General features: G+C 40.9%; 1 protein-coding gene across 5 annotated transcripts in view; it reads left to right on the top strand.

The window, feature by feature from the left end:
• The first annotated feature begins 3,139 nt into the window (after window positions 1-3,139).
• The window catches only part of TCP11L1 (t-complex 11 like 1), a 32,113-nt gene continuing 15,888 nt past the window's right edge, over window positions 3,140-19,364 (top strand). Inside the window, exons 1-5 of one of the 5 annotated variants that reach the window (XM_081241343.1) lie at window positions 3,140-3,399; window positions 6,576-6,759; window positions 15,286-15,418; window positions 16,609-16,729; window positions 17,484-17,704. In XM_081241343.1, the coding sequence (XP_081097469.1) occupies window positions 6,600-6,759; window positions 15,286-15,418; window positions 16,609-16,729; window positions 17,484-17,704 (635 nt within the window). In that variant the 5' untranslated portion in view covers window positions 3,140-3,399; window positions 6,576-6,599. Of the gene's footprint in view, window positions 3,400-3,666; window positions 3,824-4,832; window positions 4,882-6,575; window positions 6,760-13,018; window positions 13,191-15,285; window positions 15,419-16,608; window positions 16,730-17,483; window positions 17,705-19,364 lie in introns of those variants that run through there. The other 4 variants (XM_081241344.1, XM_081241345.1, XM_081241346.1 and 1 more) reach the window with 4 other exon arrangements.

The raw sequence follows: 19,364 nt of genomic DNA on the forward strand, positions 1-19,364 counted from the left end.
AGCCACCACAATGAGAAGCCTGCACACTGCAACAAAGAGTAGCCCCCGCTCGCTGCAACTGGAGAAAGCCCACGTGCAGCAATGAAGACCCAACGCAGCCAAAAATAAAAAAATTTTTTAATTAAAAAAAAAGTAGGAATTATGACCATTCAAAGAAAAAATAATAAAATGATGCTGAACTTTAAATTTAGACTTTTAATGAGAGGTAGGGAAAACTAAAATGATGTACCAATATGCTAACATGTCAATCTTCTGTAAGATATAACTGATACTGACTAGTCTTTAAATGGGAAAAAGTTGAGGACATATCTATAATATAAAATACCAATTCTAATAAAGCAGGGAATAAATATGTCAGGTGGGTTTTTTGTGGTGTGTATTTTGCTTTGTTGCATAGGCAAGAAAGGAAGGCAGCTCTCTACAATGAAGTGAAAGAGAAGATACTTCATAATTCAGGGGTGAGGAAGTTTTTAGAAACAAACTACTGAAAGTGTGGTGAGACCATAGTTGACAGCAACTGTGTGTACTACCTGATTTGCAACCTTTATTTTGCACTTCATGGAATAACATGATTATTTGGCAACAAAACTAACACCTCTCCTTCAGGGGAAGGCAGAACTGCCTAGTTATATTCATGGTCCTAGAAGAAGTGGCCTTCTAATAGAATGTTAATTTCACGGAAAATCTAGCAAAACCACAGTTTACCTCAAACTTCATCAGCACAAAATTTTAAGAAAAATTGGTCATGTTTATGACAAGCATCGTCAAAGTTTTAAACTACAGGTCTGGTGCTACCCTGAATGCCTTGGACAACCCTCTTGTATCACTAGAACTGTCAATCGTCATTTGCTGCTTGCCCTCATTCACTAAACCATGATGTCCTCTTGGAAAGCCATCCCCACTTAAACACCTGATGCCTAGGTGACTAAGAGCTTCCCCACCACTCTAGTTGAGTAGCCCAGGGCTAAGCACTGATCCAAGGACAGCCTAGCTGGAGGCTAATGACACTGTACACAAAAATCAGCTTGGCCAATCAAATTCTGTATAGAAAGATCTAAATTTTGAAGGAGGAACGACTAAAAAATAAAGAAGCTAGTCTGTAGTGTAGAGAGAAGTGAAGCCAACTGCAGCAAGGAGTAGAGATGTGATGAAAGAGATCCTGTGTGTCCTGGGGAGATGATAGAGTAGTAATAATCTAGAGCAGCAGCCAGCTTCCTTCTTCCAAACCCTAGGTAGCCAGTCAGTGAAATCCCTTTACCTTGAGGTAATTTGAATTTTCAGTTCTTGTAGCCAAAAAGCAAACTGGAACATGTGTCAGTGTTTTTAATATTTAAAGGAAACAATTCAAAATATATCAAAAGATTACAAGTGAGCCATCCAATTCAAATCCGTGGTTTTGGTGGTGCTGCAGCATCTTCTCCACATGTGAAAATTGTTTATACTCATCCTTCAAGGAAGGTAGGGGAACTCTCACTGGGGGCGTGGAGGTGGGGGTAGATCTCTCTAGGAAGGTGGTTTTAGCCTGGCTGCCTATTAGAATCACCTGGGAAGCTTAAAAATTCTTGCCTGGCATCACCACTCACCCCACCCACCTGAGCTTCAGATGATGGCTTTAGAACCACTGCTCCCCAGGAGATTCTGAGGTGGAGTCAGGGTTGAGAACCACTCATCTAGAGACTATGGTATATTCGTCTGGACTCAGAAGTTAGAACTGAATGTTTTCTGCCTAAATCTTAGTTCCAGTTAACTGAGTGTCTTAACGTTTTCCCCCCTCTAAAGTGAATCCTCAGCTGAGAACTGTATGTGTTTAAGGGAAAAATTCTTACTTTCATGTGCTAGTTAGTGAATGGTTTGAGGTTGCTGTATTGCCATCAGTCTTCAATACTTTAGGAGTAACTTTCCACGTGTGATCAATTTAGATGTAGCGTTTTTTAAAAATAAATTTATTAATTTATTATTTATTTTTGGCTGCATTGGGTCTTTGTTTCTTTGCCCCTTGGAGGGGGACTACTTTACATTGCGGTTGCACGGGCTTCTCGTTGCGGTGGCTTCTCTTGCTTCGGAGCACGGGCTCTAGACGCGCAAGCTTCAGAAGTTGTGGCTCCCGGGCTCTAGAGCGTAGGGTCAGTAGTTGTGGCGCGCGGGCTTAGTTGCTCCCCCGCATGTGAGATTTTCCCCGACTAGGCCTTGAACCCGTGTCCCCTGCACTGGCAGGCGGATTCTTAACCACTGCGCAATCAGGGAAGCCCTAGATGTAGTGTTTGAAAGCACTAATTCCACTCCATCTTGTTTTGTTCTAGTTACTTAAATTTAGCAGGTTTTATAGGCTGCAGGTAGGAGACTTGATTGTTACCTTCATTTTAAGGCATATATGTTTGATGCTCAGTCTTAAAGCATTTTACTAACGAACAGTTAAGAGTCACGAGGGTTTTACTTTTTAAGATTAGGCCCCCAAACTATTTCTATTCGTTTAGCTTACTATCTTACTACTACAGGCTGAGAAAAGCATGGTTTTCTAGTTATCCAGCGCCGCGATAGCCACGGCCCGGGTACCTGGGACAAAAGGAAAGGAGGCTCCAGAACAAGCTTGTCTTAACATGGGATGTTTCCTTTCTAGAACACAGACGGCACATAAAATGCTGAGTGCTCACTGTGTTTCTCAACTGTCTAAATCGAGCTGAACCCTCATGGGACGTGTTTGCCCCCTTGCCTTCCATCTTTTCAGGGCTAAAGTCTCGCTCTTCCTGTCGACAAAGTGTAGCAGCCACTTAGATAAAAGGGATGACCCAAACCAAACCGAATCTGTGCCATCAAAATGAGACTTGGCTATCAAGGTGGTGGGCATGCCTTTTTTCTAACAGCCAAAATGAGGGGAGGGGAACGAACTATACGCTGCTACAAAACGTGATGTAATATTTAAATTTGAAAACCAGGGCGGGGAAGGCTTTGCAGCTAAACTGCCAACCCTTTTCCGTTACTTGACTGGCTCCGCGACCCCTCTCCCGCCTCCCGCCTTTCCGTACGGAAACATGGCGCCGCCCTCTGTGGCGTGGGGGTGCCTCCCGGCTCCGAGTCACTGCCCACTGGGCCCTCTCCGCCGGCATCCGGCCGCGCCTCCCGCCTTTCCGTACGGAAACATGGCGTCGCCCAGCGTGGGACCGGCGCCTCCGGGCTAAGAGCTGTCTCCCGCTGTCCGACGCTGAGGAGCGGCGGCGCTGGCCGCTACCCACCCGAGCCGGGCGAGGAGGACCGCTCGCAGCGCAGTGAGGGGTGCGGCCTCTGAGGGGCAGAGGCTGAACCGCCCTGCCCGACGCGCATCCTCCCCGCCTCCGCCGCGGCGCCGGCCCCCGCCAGATTCCCAGCCGAGCGGCAGGAGGGAGGACGTCGACTCCGCTGCAGGTGAGGGAAACGAAGGCTGGCAGCCCTGCGGGGCCTGCACGGGAGGAACAAGGTCGAGATTACAGGCATTTCTTCGCCTTTTTCCGTCGGTCAGTTCCCGGTGATGTCCGGTGGAGGCGAGGAAGAGGCAGAGACGGCGGGAGGGTTGAGTCTTAGCGCGGCCTTTGTCCCACCCCTCGAGGCCGTCCTCCAGGCGCGCCTCGCTTCCTTTGCTTGCTCCCGGCCCGGTCACTCCCTCGCCGGCCCAAACAGTTGTTTACAACGGCATCCGGACGCTGGGCGTGAGTGGCGCTGAGTGCTAAGGGAGGTGATTCTCGCCGGCGCTGGACAGAGCTCTTTTCTTTTGCTGAAAGACCCTTTCTCCTGGGGAGTCTCTTGTGAGCAGCTTGGGCTCGGCTTGCGGCTCAGATAGACGGTCTTCACGGCAAGTGCGAGGGTCTTCTACCCCTCGGTTCCCTTTTTAGGCTTAGCAGGAGTTGGGGCTTGTTGAGTGAGTGAGCACGCTGTACGCAGTTAAATGGTTCCTCGCTGCATCCTGTAGTCCTCTAATTATAGTTACCATTTGTGAGAAGCCTGTTGTGCACCAGCTGTCGTTATGTACGCTCTGTCGTTTACACGTCCCCCAAACCAAAGAGGTAGGTAGCTGCATTTTACAGTTGAGGAAATTGAAGTTAATACAGCTAGTAAAGAGGCAGAATTGGAACCCAGCTATGTCTGAGACCAACGCCCATGCGTCCCGTATAAACTGACATTAAAGAGATGACACAGCTATCAACAAATACTTAGTGGGTATCTGTTTGGAGGATATACTTATATGTGTGGAGCATACGTGGGGAATGTGGTTGGTCTGGCTCTTAAGAAGTTAAAAATCTGGGTGAAGAGTTTTTTAAAAAATAAGAACTTGTAATTTTACCATCTGACCCCAACCCATCTCTCCTTCTTCATCACCTGCTGCTTGTTCGTCTACTTATTTTCTTCTGCTTTCGCTTGTGCCCTTTGAGTGAAATGCTGCCCTTTGTGTGAAAGGCCCCCCTTTTCACCTCCAGATAGTTTTTTGGTTTTTTTTTCTTTGGCCGCACAGCCTGGCTTGCCAGATCTTAGTTCCCCGACCGGGGATCGAACCCGTCTCCCCAGCAGTGGAAGTGCTGAGTCCTAACCACTGGACCTCCAGGGAATTCTCTCCAGATGGTTTTTTTTTTTTTTTTTTTTTTTTTTTCTTTTTGCGGTATGTGGGCCTCTCACTGTTGTGGCCTCTCCCGTTGCGGAGCACAGGCTCCGGACGCGCAGGCCCAGCGGCCATGGCTCACGGGCCCAGCCGCTCCGCGGCATATGGGATCCTCCCAGACCGGGGCACGAACCCGTATCCCCTGCATCAGCAGGCGGACTCTCAACCACTGCGCCACCAGGGAGGCCCTCCAGATGGTTTTTAATTGGGTGAAATCCTACTCTTTTCAAAAAGACAAGCTCAAATGTCATTTTCTGGTAAGATTATCTCAACCTCCTTCCGGGCAGAATTAGTTTCTCCCTCTGCTCTATTCCCCTAGTGATTTCATAATGCCATTAACGCTTAAGTTTCGCTATATTTCCTTGTAAGAATGTCTCTCTCCGTCTCTAGACCATGCCTTTTCATCGTTGTATTCCTATTTAAAGCAGGATATTTTGAATTGGATTTAAGGCAATGATGAATGCCAGATGTCTAATAACCATCCCTACAGGAGTTCAGAGAAAGGTGCAAACATTGGTGAGGTTGGGAAGTGACCTGGGAGGAGGTAGGCTTTGAGCCGAATTTTACAAGGATGGGTTAGTTTACTAAACTTAGTACTAAAGACCTGGAAATCCTGATTTTCCTCCTTATTGCACAGAATGCGTTACTTCATCCTTCTGAGCTAATTCCCAGCATGTGAAGAGAATAAAATTAGAAGTGTTTTTGTTGGTCCTTTCTCATAGAATATGCTGGTAATGTTATCTTTTGGGTCTTGGAGCATTTCCAGAGCCAGATAGGATTTAGGACAGAGGAGATGGGTGTCTGGAGTGGGTTGCTGGAAGGTAAAAGGGAACTACATTAAAGCAACCTTCATATTAATAATACAGGCCTGAAAATGTCAATTCCAATAACTTCATTCTATTTAATGGGGGTATCTGATGTTCAGATAATTATATCAAGTGATTCTTCTCTTCTAATGTACAGAAGAGAGTCTGCCAAACCTCCTGAAAATAGTCAACATTTCTTTTGATCCCTGGATTAGCATCCAGGTGTGTAATAAAGTCTGATTAGTGCTTATGAAAATGTTTTGTGATCTCCAAGTGCTGATAGTACAAATGCTAATATTTTCAGTATTATAAATGCAGAAAATGTTGTGTCTTTCTTTGCCCTTACTTAGAAACACATTAAGAATAGAGAACTCTAGGGAAAAAAAAAAAACTTGACAAAAACCATTTATGGTAATTCAGAGGTTACTATTCCAGGCCTTTATTAACCGGGCCCAAACCGGCGTGTTAAGTGTTACTCCTCTTCTAATCAGCAACTAAGACAATTAAAATCCCTCCCAACCACATACATTATGGTTGTCTGCAACTTCCTACTTTACTCACCATCTTTTCCTGCTGACTGGCAAGGAGTTAATAAAAATAATTTGCCCCACACATTTTTCTTAAATGCTCCATGAGATTCTGCCTTCTGTTTGTCAAACCCAGGTGTCTTTACACATAAGAGGATCAGGGAACCAACTCCTCAGCCTAGTGAATGTTTACTTCGAAGCCCGATGAAAAGCATTATTTCCAGAGTTTTCCTATCACTTCTCAGGACTGAAAGTAAAGAATTTAAGAATTGAATCACTCTTTGATTAAAATAGAAGCAGGCAGTTTATAGCGTTACCTCCCAACAGTTTAAGGTCCTGTGTTCTCATGACATGGTACTCAGATGGGGACAGAAGCGTTCGAACTTGTTACTCTCTGAAGTACAGGTCCATAAATTTGGTAGTTACAAGTGTCATTTTACAGGTGATCTGTTTAATCATTGAAGTAGAATATTATAGCTGGATAAGATTTTAGCAAGCCCATTGACTTTTACAGATGAGAAATCTGAAAGCCAAAGAAGTTAAATCATTTGCCCAGAGTGACACTGCTAGTTAGTGTCAGAGCAAGAACATTTTGGTTCATTTTCTTTTTCCCCCTAGGAGAGTGAATGAACTTAATTGAGAATGTCTGAAAACCTTGACAAGTCCAATATAAACGAAGAAGGAAAATCAAAATCAAATGATTCTGAGCAAGGCCTTGAAGATGCTGTGGAAGGTTCTGATGAAGCTTTACGGAAAATAAAGTCGGGCTCTCCTAGCACCCCAAGAGTGCAAAGACCTCACTGTAAGCACATTTGACTTTGGTTAGAAGCAATATCTTCATTGTTTTCAGATGATATTTTTATTATGTTTCCTTGTACATGTGGCCTTGAACTAGGTTCTAATAATATAACATTGCCAATAATTAGCATTTTAGCATTAGCAACTGACAGCCTAGTCGCTTTCGGGTTTTCAATTGCATGACAAATTACAATTTTAGGATAATGTCCAGAATATTCCTGTTTTCTTCCAGCCTCAGTGACATTCCAGTTTGTCTGAAATGCTCTGAGAAATAGGAAGGTGGAGTGCAAATTGCAGCTTTAATTAAAAGAGTGTTTGAAAAGCCCAAGGCAGGTCCCAGCCAGGACTGTGCTTGTGTACGTTGAAAAAAAAAGTTTTTGACTGTGAGTGAGTTCACCACACCCTAACTTCACTGCCTGGGGGCTTAGTTCCCACAAGGCTGAGGGGATTCACTTTTCTAACTGGTGTGGTGAAGTCATTTCAGATCCCTGGCAGGGAGCAGGTTTCGTAGATGAAAGGGTGGCAGTTTCCGCATGCATTCCCAGCAGTTGCTCCAACTCATGTCTTTTATTAAGAACACTCAAGGTTTTTGAAGTGAGTGCAAAAATGAAAGTTTTAAGAGGGGGTGTCATAGTCTAAGAATGTTAGTGTTGATGTTATCTCTTTAAAGTATAGATGATCAGTAATCCTTCATATTTGGAAGAAGTACAAACATTTTGGGGTTTAAGGTGTGTTTCTTTTAAAATGATAAAAGCACCTCCCAGGTAATTTATTAGTCAACAGAGTATTCTTATAGCAAACATTGGTGGACCCCATTTTGTTGTGGTTTATAATCACATAGATTTTGATAAATATACTGCTAGGTCAAATTGTGTTCAGGGAAGGAAACATGCTATTAATAACAGCTTATCATGCATGTGTTAGGCCTTGTCTCCAAAATGTATAGTTAGAAACCATCTGTTTTCTCGTTTTTAAAATGAGGAAAATACACGTTATCTCTTAGGGTCATTGAAAAGTTTAAATGAATTCATGTAAAGCCCTTAGAACAGTGCTTGGCACATAATCAATGCTCAGTAAACATTAGTTGTTAATACTACTGCTACTAACATGTCATCTGTTGCATTTATTTACCTATTATAAAAAAAGAATTTTTTTTTGGCCACATCACGTGGCTTGTGGGATGTTAGTTCCCCGACCAGGGATTGAACCCACACCCTGGGCAGTGAAAGCGCAGAGTCCTAACCACTGGACCGCCAGGGAATTCCCCCATCTGTTGCATTTAAAGATACCGAGGACTGATAGCTGTAATGTGGCTGTCTATGGCCAATATGGTAGTTTTATCACTTGCAGTTTCTGATAAAGAAGTACCTTTGGTTTAGATCTTCAGTTGTTCTTTGATTAATGTCCTTGTCTTTGGCATCCTGTCAGTTTGATGGCATGATTCCAAATTAATGTCAGGCTAACACTAGACTATCTGAAATTGTATGTGGTTATGTCCTTAAGGCAACTTATCCTGGGACCCATGATCAAGAGTTGGGAAACCTAGGAACAGTCAAAAAAGTGTATCAACATGTGTGTGTATGTGCATTTTTCTAGGAAGAAGGTCATGGAAGCTTTCATAAAATTCTCATAGAGATGCATATCAAAATGAGGTTTAAAATCAATGACCTAAAATATTGTTTCTGGCTTTCTTGCTCTTTCTCCTTGTAGTAATAGGTAGGTATAGGGCTGTGGACTCCAGTGGTAAAACTAAGACCCCATAGTCTGGGGACCAGGTCAGGAGACATCACTGCCTGCATAGAGCATAAATAAGAATTTATAAAATATGAAATTAGCTGTTTGCAGACATTTCTCCCAAACTGAATTTATAAGTAACTCTAAAATCACATCTGGGATTCTACAAATTAAAAGCAAAAAGATAGCCTTTAGCCTTGCAAATTATAATACAGAGTAATGTGGTTTTCTTTTTTTTTTTTTTTTTTTTGCGGTACGCGGGCCTCTCACTGTTGTGGCCTCTCCCGTTGCGGAGCACAGGCTCCGGACGCGCAGGCTCAGCGGCCATGGCTCACGGGCCCAGCCGCTCCACGGCATGTCCGGATCTTCCCAGACCGGGGCACGAACCCGCATTCCCTGCATCAGCAGGCGGACTCTCAAACACTGCACCACCAGGGAAGCCCCAGAGTAATGTTTTAAGGGTAGAACTGCTATTGGTAACTGTGATACTGTGATTTATTATAGGAAATGTTTGGTTTTCATCCTGTTTCTGGCACAGAGCTACTAAACTATTGGAATTTCCTAAGTGATGAGAGCTAGAAAGATGTCTGTTATGCTGACTTGGAAAGCACCTAGGTAACCTAACCGAAGGATGGCAGCTTGTTTGCCAGGGGACTCAACCGTGTGATTAGAGGGTTGGAACTTTCAGTCCCACCCTCCCACCCCCACCTCTGGGGAGGAGGGTGGAGCTGGAGGTTGTATCAGTTGCCAATGGCCAATTATTTAATCAAGTTTGCCTATGTAATGAAGCCTGCATAAAAACCCAGAAGGATGGGGTTCAGGGAGCTTCTGGGTTGGTGAAGACATGGAGGTGCTGGGAGAGTGGCACACTGCTTCCCTATACCTTGCCCTATGCACCTCTTCCATCTGGCTGTTTCTGAGTTACATCCTTTTATAATAAACTAGTAATCTAGTATGTAAAATATTTCTGTGACTTCCATGAGCTGCTCCAGCGAATTAATTGAATGCAAGGAGAGGTTGTTGGAACTTCCCGTCCATAGCCAGTCTGTCAGAAGCAGAGGTGACTTGCTACTTACTAGCCATGTCATTTCGGGCAAGTTACTTAACCTCTCTATGCCTATTTCTTTATCTGAATGGGGACAATAGTAATTCACTATTAGTTCAAAACTAGTTCATGTTACTAGGATTGTTAGAGGATTAAATGAGATACTATTTGTAAAGCATTTTAGAACGGTGCCTGGTTCATAGGAAGCAAAATAATGTGTTTGTTTAAAACAAATAGACTTATTTTGATAACATGTAACATCAGTTTATGGTAAAAACTCTCAGCAAATAAAGAAGAGAACATCCACAAAATATAAAAGGACATTTACAGACTCTTACAGTTAACATCATACTGTAAGAATGAATGTTTCTCCCTGTAAGTTTGAGAACAAGACAAGGATATTTACTCTTACTACTTACTACTACTCTTACTACTTCTAATTAAAACTGAACTGGAGATCCCAGCCAGGCAATAAAAATAAATAAAAGGTATCCAGTTAGGGGAGAAAAAAAAAAGTGACAATCTGGACTTGGGGCTGTTGTCTGAAGTGGGGGGTGGGGGCCAGGGGGCGCAGTCTTGTAGGACTGAGCTCTTAACCTGTGGAATCAGATGCTGTCTCCAGGTAGATAGTGTCAGAATTGAGTTGAATTGTACGACACCCGTCTGGTGTCAGAGAATTGCTTAGTGGTGTGGGGAAAAAACCTTCACCCCACTTCCCCTGCATGTAATGGAATTTGGGTTCAGAACTTTTAGTAACTGATACAGAATGTAGAAAAAGGTCAACATCATCATTCCTCCGGTTCTGACCAGTCTGGGGTCTCAGCATGCAGTTACCATCCTCCACCTGTGTGGGGGCCTTAGTTCCTGCAGAACTCAAAGATATGTATCACATTGTTATTCATATCTTACTAAATTACTGAGATCTGTTCAAGGGCAAGCACTGTGGTCACGCTTACCTCACAGAGTGGCTTAGGTCAAAGATGGCATCTTATGTCAAGAGAGTCATGCCTGGTTCTTTTTCTCTGGAGACCACCTACCCTATCTGCTTACAATACTTTGGGACTATGCAGACATCCTGTTTCTGCTTAAACTTCAACTCACTGATTTTAGCCTTTACCAGTGATCTTGCCTGCACCAATATTACCCTTTTATTCTAATGGTGATTTTTAAAAATTGAAGTATAGTTGATTTACAATATTGTGTTAGTTTCAGGTGTATAGCAAAGTGATTCAGTTATGTGTATATATTTTCAGATTATTTTCCTTTATATGTTATTACAAGATATTGAATATATTTCTCTGTGCTATACGGTAAATCCTTGTTCCTTATCTATTTTATGTATAGTAGTTTGTATCTGTTAATTCCATACTCCTAATTTATCCCTACCCCTCTCCCTTTCCCTTTTGGTAACCATAAGTTTGTTTTTCTGTGTCTCTGAGTCTGTTTCTGTTTTGTATACAGATTCATTTGTATCTTTTTTTTTTTTTTTTTTTTTTTTTTTTTTTTTTTGCGGTACGCGGGCCTCTCACTGTTGTGGCCTCTCCCATTGCGGAGACGCGCAGGCTCAGTGGCCATGGCTCACGGGCCCAGCCGCTCTGCGGCATGTGGGATCTTCCCGGACCAGGGCACGAACCCATGTCCCCTGCGTCGGCAGGCGGACTCTCAACCACTGTGCCACCAGGGAAGCCCCTGTATCTTTTTTTTTTTTTGAGTTTTTTATACTTTTAAAAAATAATTAATTAATTGATTAATTAATTTTTGGCTGCATTGGCTCTTTGTTGCTGTGCGTGGGCTTTCTCTAGTTGCGGCGAGTGGGGGCTACTCTTCGTTGCGGTGCGTGGGCTTCTCATTGTGGTGGCCTCTCGTTGCGGAGCACGGGATCTAGGTGCGCGGGCTTCAGTAGTTGTGACTTGCAGGCTCTAGAGAGCAGGCTTAGTAGCTGTGATGCACAGGCCCAGTTGCTCCACAGCATGTGGGATCTTCCCCGGCCAGGGCTTGAACCCCTGTCCCCTGCATTGGCAGGCGATTCTTAACCACTGTGCCACCAGGGAAGTCCCTTTAATATACTTTAATTCTCTGCTCACAGTGCACTTTTGCTCTAGCATTTAATCACCTAGTTGATCAGTAAAAGTTGCCATATTCAGATGAAAAACATCAATTGTTATTCCAGTTAATATTTCCCATTTAGCATTTTAGTTTATTAAATCAGGTCCTTATGAGATTCATTAGATAAACGGGTCACACCGAGTTCTTACCTTTCTAAAGTGCAAGACCAGACTGAATTATTGTGTCCCTATATTTAGTTAATCAGTCAGTGTTGATTGAGTGCACACTGTGTAGCGGGAGTCCAGCAGTGAACCAGGCACACATGCTCTCCGTCCTCCTAGAGCTTGCAATCTAGTGAGGAAGATACTGTAACAAACCATTTCCACACAGTGTAATATGTTCAGTGGATAAGCTTTACCCTTGCTTCACTATACTCAGTCCGCAGTAGCTCTTTGGGTGACATTTGCCACCTGCCCTCAATAAATGTCCATCCACTTGTGTGACTGGAAGCATCTCTTTAGAGTGTGTAGACTTTTCCGGTCCCAGACCCCTTAGTGAAGAAAGGTGAGAGTAAGCCATTCTGAATTAGACCTTCATTTTATTTTGGAATCTGTTTGCCAGGCTCCCAAAGGGCATGTTTAACTTAATGAGGTTTTCAGTTTCTGTAACAGAGCGTCAGTGCACAAAATGCTGTAACAATTTAGCAACAGTTTTTAAAAATATTTATTTATTTATTTTTGGCTGCGTTGGGTCTTTGTTGCTGCTCACGGGCTTTCTCTAGTTGCAGCGAGCGGGGGCTACTCTTCATTACGGTGCGCGGGCTTCTCGTTGCGGTGGTTTCTCTTGTTGCGGAGCATGGGCTTTAGGCACGCAGGCTTCAGTAGTTGTGGCACGTGGGCTTCAGTAGTTGTGGCTCGTGGGCTTTAGAGCGCAGGCTCAGTAGCTGTGGTGCACGGACTTAGTTGCTCCATGGCATGTGGGATCTTCCTGGACCAGGGCTCAAACCCGTGTTCCCTGCATTGGCAGGCGGATTCTTAACCACTGAGCCACCAGGGAAGTCCCTACTATACAGTCTTTTGTATCTGACTCTTTCACTAGGGATAATGCTTTTAGGATTCATCCATGGTTTTGCATGTGTCAGTAGTTCCTTTTTTATTGCTGAGTACTATTACATGGTATAATTATACTACAGTTGTTTATCCATTCTGCTGTTACTGACATTTGGATTAGTTCCAGGTTTTGAATGTTATGAAGATAGCTGCTATGAACATTTGAGTACAAGTCTTTACATGGCCATATGTTTTCAGTTTTCTTGGGTAAAGACCTAGGAATGGGGTTGCTGGGTCATGTGGTAAGTGTATGTATGTTTTATTTGATGAGAAACTGAGAGACTGTTTTCCAAAGTGACTGCAGCATGCGGGATCTTTTTGTTTTTTAGTTGTGGCATGTGGACTTCTTAGTTGTGGCATACATGCGAGATCTAGTTCCCCAACCAGGGATCGAACCCGGGCCCCCTGCATTGGGAACAGAGTCTTGAACCTGCTGGACCACCAGGGAAGTCCCTCATTTTCTTAATAGAGTCTTCCACAGAGCAAAAGTTTTGACTTTTGGTAAAGTTTAATTTATCAGTTTTTTCTCTTACACTTTAAGCTTTTTGTATCCTATCTAAGAAATTTTGCCTAATCCAAGATCACAAAGATTTTTGTCTGTGTTTTCTCTTAGAAGTCTTATAGTTTTAGCTTTTATATTTAAGTCTGCAGTTCATTTTGAGTTAGTTTTTATTTATCATGTGAGGTAAGGGCTGAGGGTCATTCTATTACTTGTAGATTTCTAATTGTTCCAGCACTATTTGATAAAAAAGCTAATCTTGCCTTATTGACCACAAATATACATATGTATGTGTGTGCATCAGTCTATTTTTGGATCCTCTTCTCTGTTCAATTCGTCTATATGTCTGTCCTCATGCCAGACACACACTGTCTTGATTATCAGCATTATAGGAAGTCTTGAAATCACCTAGTATAAGTCCTCCAACTTTATTCTTCTTTTTCAAAATAGTTTTGGCTTTTCTAGGTCCTGTGCATTTCCATACAAATTTTAGAATCAGGCTGGCAATTTCAACAAAAACTTTGCTGGGATTTTGATTGGGATTGCATTTTATCAGTAGATCAATTTGGTAGAAATTGACATCTAAATAATACTGAGAATTGAAAAGATCTGTTGGGCCTTGATTTTAGATATTTATTGCATTTTACCAATATCCACAAAGCCAATATTCTTTATTATTTTTATTAATATTCTCTGGAAATGCTGAAAAAAATTTTGTGAGTTTTCTCAACTTCCCCTTATGTGAGTAAATAAAGATTTTTACCAGACAGAATATGACCAGCTCTTAGATTTGATTCCTTTTTCTGGTGAGCAAAAGAAAAAAGTAAAAGAAGAGGGAAAATAACTTTTCACTAACCTAGGGAGATCTTTATAAGTTTTAAACCCTGTGTAAACCAGTGGCATTTTTATCTCATTTTAAGCCCAGATCTTATCACCATTACAGAAAATTAATATAATCATCTTCTAGGCCAGTGCTTTTCAAAGTGTGGTTTCTGAAACCATCAGTATCAGCTGGAGTCTTATGAGAGATGCAGTTCTCCAGCCCCACCTAGACAGGCTAAATCAGAACCCTGAGAGGGGGCCCAGCAATCTGTCTTCATAAGCCTTCCCTGTGATTCTGATATAAGCTAAAGACCTGTAATCATGGACTTTTTAAAAAAGCAAACAAAATAACCCCGCTTTATTGAGATATAACTGATAAACCAAAAATGCAAGTATTTAATCACAGACTTTTTAATAGTAGGAATTACCCTTTGTTCCTTGGCTTAGAACACCTGGGGAGATTTGTGAGAACTTTTTTTATGGAAGATAAATCTCAAACTTTATCAAAAGAAAGCGAAGAACAGAGACCAGTTATGAGGCTATTGCCACAGTTGACACAGAAGTAAAATCTGCAGGACCTGGATAACAGAGCAGTGGAAAGAGAGAAGTCAGAGATGACTCTGAGGTTTTTGATTCAGTGGGCCTGCATTCTACAAATTCTTGTGTCACACACTCTAATTTGTTCATTTGTCAACTTCAGAATTCTTATATTGTCCTAGTATCCTGTACAGGGTAGTGGTTTTAGCACTGTTTAAACAGCACCTGGCTCAAGGCTATTTTAATTTGGGAGACTCATTCAAGGCACAGTGTTAACGATGGAGCAAAATGTAAACTGCTGATGGGAACAAAAGAGAAGATCCTAAATCTGGTGTCTTTTTTCCATTTAGGGTAGACAGGAGGCATAGGGATTAGAAAATAAACTCTCAGCTTTCTGGGAAAGTGATAATCAGTAACTTTAAAAAGTGATAATCAGTAACTTTAAAAAGTTTTTCAAAGTCTTAGTTTACTGTAATCATTTTCCATTGACCAGTTTTGGCAAAAAAAAAAAAAAAAGATATTTTGAGTATTGTAAATGATCTGTGCTTTTAGGATTCTATAGGTTAAAAGAAAAAAAAGAATATGAAATAGGTAAAATTCTATTTGAAATTGCCAGAATATTTTCATAAGTAAAGGGATAACTGAAATTAGCTGGTACCAGAACCACTACCTTCTCCTTAATTTAATAGAAATCCTAATCTAGAGGAACAGACCTCTTACACTGGATTTTTGTTATAGCCAGTGCTCCTCGATTCGTGACAGTAGAAGAACTTCTAGAGACAGCAAAAGGAGTAACTAACATGACCATAGCCCATGAAATTGTCATAAATGGAGACTTTCGGATTAAACCAGTTGAATTACCAGAAGACAGGTAAGGTGGTTACTGAGTTATCTTGTTTGGTAGAACAAAGCCATTTCCCAGTTCTGGAAATGTCTTCTTCACTTGATGTCAATATATTCTAATATATTTTTCCTTTCCTATGTTGCTAAAATATATTCCTTATCCTGGGAATTACTAGAGTTTGATAGTAGATCTCAGGACCACTGATCCTTGACAATGTAATAAAAGATCTGGAAACCTGTGGAAGTCTTGCGTGTCAGCTTCTTCCCACTCCATAGGATTTAGCTGCCTCCTCTTGTGTGTTCATTGCACTGTCTCCTTCATTTCTTCTTTGTAACGATCACATTTTACTGTAGTTGTTGGTTTACTTGCATTCTTCACCAGATTGTAAACTCCTTAGAGACAAGGACTATGCTTTATTCTCTATCCCTACCTCGTGCCTGGCACATATCATATTGAATCTAAAATTCTGTTGACTGTAAGGCACACCTTTTAAAGGTGGATTGTCACAAGAAGGAAGAAGCATTGCCCATGATAATTGTGAAAGTACCATGAAAAAAATCGGGATTCTGTTGACAAAGGAGGAGCGATGGCTGCTGGGTCAGCAAGCTATAGTGTCTCCCACCTGAGGCTTCTGAATATGACTTTACAAACATTTCTTATATGTTCTGCAAGGATAGTACTTTTTCACATTAATCATGAAGAATTAATTACTTGTTTTGCTCTCATGACATAAAGACTGGTTTTCCTGAAATGCTGTATATAAGTTGTTATATCAGTAGTTTGGTACCTAATTAAACAGTTGTCCAATATGTCACATGGGAATAGGATAATTTTAGGAAAAAAGCTTAAAGTTTAAAGTCTTAAACTACTTAATCGTAAATATCTTAGGAAACTTGCTGGTATCGGGGAACTTAAATTAACAGATCTGAACTTTCCAGTATTCTTTTTATCATATGGCACTGTTATGGGCTGTTATTTGGACTAATGTCACCTGTCAAATTAGTTGAAAGTTATTCTTTCCAATGAGGTACTTATTGAAATAAATCACTAACTAAAAATAAGTATGTGATTGGTTTAGGTATATCTGGGAAATCTTTCCTTCATCCAAATAATTAAAAAAATTTTCTTACCCTAAACCTATAGAATTTGGGCTTTTGAAAGTAATTTGAGGCAATAATATTTTATTTGCTTTTGCTTTTTTTTCCATTTGCCTCCAGCTTGGAGAAGAAAGTAAAGGATATTGTACATAAAGCTTTTTGGGATTGCTTGAGTGTCCAGTTAAGTGAAGACCCCCCAACTTATGACCGGGCCATCAGGCTTGTTGGTGAGATCAAAGAGGTGAGGCAAAGAGCAAGTCGTGGTGCTTTCCTCGTATGTTAGGAGTATTTATTCAACCTCTCTGTGTTACTGTGCCAGAAGGCTTTAAAGAAATTGAAGGATCAGGATTCTAAATTGCTTGCTGAAATGTGGATTTAGGGTATTTTTGGCTTACTGGCCTTTATAAAAATTTTCAAAGAAGCTGTGATAACCTGAGGGCATTACTCTTCTAAATGAAAAGAAGGTTCATATTTTTGAAAACAGAATTACTTAAAGAAAACAAGTTATTTTATAAAATATAGATAATTTATAAAAATTTTAATAGATATGAACACCTTCAATAAATAATGACCAAAAAAGCAATTCAGTCTTTGGGATAGAGAAGGCATTAAGTGAAAGGTAGAACTGTTTTTGCAATACCTTTAGCAACAGTTTTCCAAAGAAGTAATGTGTCTGTGGAAATTGCCTCTGTCGTTAGCTCACAGGCACACACTAATTAATGTGGGTTTTTTTTTTTTTTTTCACTTCTAACAGTTTTTTCTTCCTGCGTCCAGTTGATTGATACCTAGGCTTAAATGGAAGCTTAAATAGCTAGACTAAATGATGTGTAAACATGTTTTTCTGTCGATTTGTTGAATAAGAGGTTAAAATTTGTGCACCATTACAATAACAGTTGGTAAACCCTTATTGGAATAATTGTAAATTCCTTTACATATAATCAAAAATGGCTTCTGACTAGGAAGCTTTGATTAAACTTGGCTGTGCTCTCTTGTAGACACTCTTATCTTTCTTGCTGCCTGGTCACACTAGACTGAGAAACCAGATAACAGAAGTCTTGGATCTGGATCTGATAAAGCAGGAGGCAGAGAATGGGGCCCTGGACATTTCCAAGCTGGCAGAATTCATTATTGGCATGATGGGGACACTGTGCGCACCTGTTCGAGATGAGGAAGTGAAGAAACTAAAGGACATTAAGGAAATAGTGCCCCTTTTCAGGTATGGGCACTGTGTTAATTAATCACCTTCAGGGCACCTAAAATACAGAGCCTATTTTCACAGTTAGACTTCCTCAAGTGTAGGTATTCATACATTAAAAAATTAAAAAGCAAATATTTTGCTGTGCTCACTTCGGCAGCACATATACTAAAATTGTAACCATGCAGAGATTAGCGTGGCCCCTGTGCAAGGATAACTGGCAAGTTCGTGAAGCGTTCTGTATTTTTTAAAAATAATGATTATAATAAGAAAAGGAGGGAGGGATGGAATGAAGGGAGGGAAGAGAAAGGGAAGGCTGAAAGGAAGGAAGGAAGGGGAAAAAGACAGTGAACTTGAGACTCTGGGTGAGGTTATAGTCTGTATACTCTTTAACTGGTTGAAGGCCGGTCAAGGTCAAGACTGATAATTAGCATATGTTTTAAAAATGTTAAAATTCATATCTGTTTTTTACTAAAATCAATATAAATCCAATGAAACAAAAAGGCATGAAATATTTTTTAAAAAGCAAACATTTTGTAAACTATAGAAAAGGAGAAAGAAGGAAAAAATTCACCCTTAATTTTACCACACAAAGGCACAATCACTATTGTCATGTTGATATATAAATTTTTTTGTTTTTTTGCCTCATCATTTTATTTTGAAAAATTACAAACCTACAGAAAAGTTGCAAAAACAGTATAATCAACACTCATATAACCCTTACATAGATCCACCAGTTGTTAACATTTAGTCAGTTTGCTTTATCTTTTTATATGTACACTGAGTATGTGCACATTGAGTATGTACATATGTATGTATATTTTTTCCCCTGAACCTTCTGATGGTTAATGTCAAATATTATGACATTTCACCCTTAACTATTTCAGCAACTACTTCCTAAGAATGTGGATATTCTCCCACATAATCAAAATACAACCAGGACATTCAAGAAATTTAACATTAATATAATCCTATTAACTAATGTTTAGTCCATGTTAACTTCCTTTAGTCTTTTGAATGTTTATTTTTAAATGTATACAATTGTGATCAAATTTATATAATTTATATGCTAATATTGGCAAAGGATTGACATGATGCTGCCTGAGAATTTGACTTTTGGTTAACTGCTTTACTGTTTTCCTGTAAACAGATGAAGGTGTTATGTATCAAAATACTACTAGGTAATATTGCTTATGGGGAAAATGACCTCTAACTGGTAAATTGCATCTAGACAGAAAGAAATGATAATGAACTATAAATACTCGATGGCACATCATACTTGATACTTCCTTGAGTGGGGAAACTTTTATAACTGGGCATGCCCCCCATAGAGACCCTAGAAGGCATGCCGTGGAGTTATTATGAGCTTTTAAGTCAGGGCGCTCCCACATTTCTGAGCTGTCTATGACTGATATTGTAACTCTTCTTGAAGAGGAGTCCTTGGTGCCACCCTGTTGGCAAGCTGTGTGAATAGATGGTGCCAAACCTGTGGCTTATTGTCGTCTTGTGAGTCTGACTGTTAAGCTGAACCAAAGAAGACCTCCCGGTGGGCACTGCAAGCCTGACTTTTTTTTGTTAACATTACACCCTAATTATTTCACTTATTTTTTCATTGAAAGTATCATTGAGATAATTATATATTTACATGGAGTTGTAAGAAATAATACAGTACACTTTATCC

The sequence above is a fragment of the Mesoplodon bidens genome (assembly GCF_964165515.1).
Source record: "Mesoplodon bidens genome assembly, chromosome: 7".
Lineage (NCBI taxonomy): Eukaryota > Metazoa > Chordata > Mammalia > Artiodactyla > Ziphiidae > Mesoplodon > Mesoplodon bidens.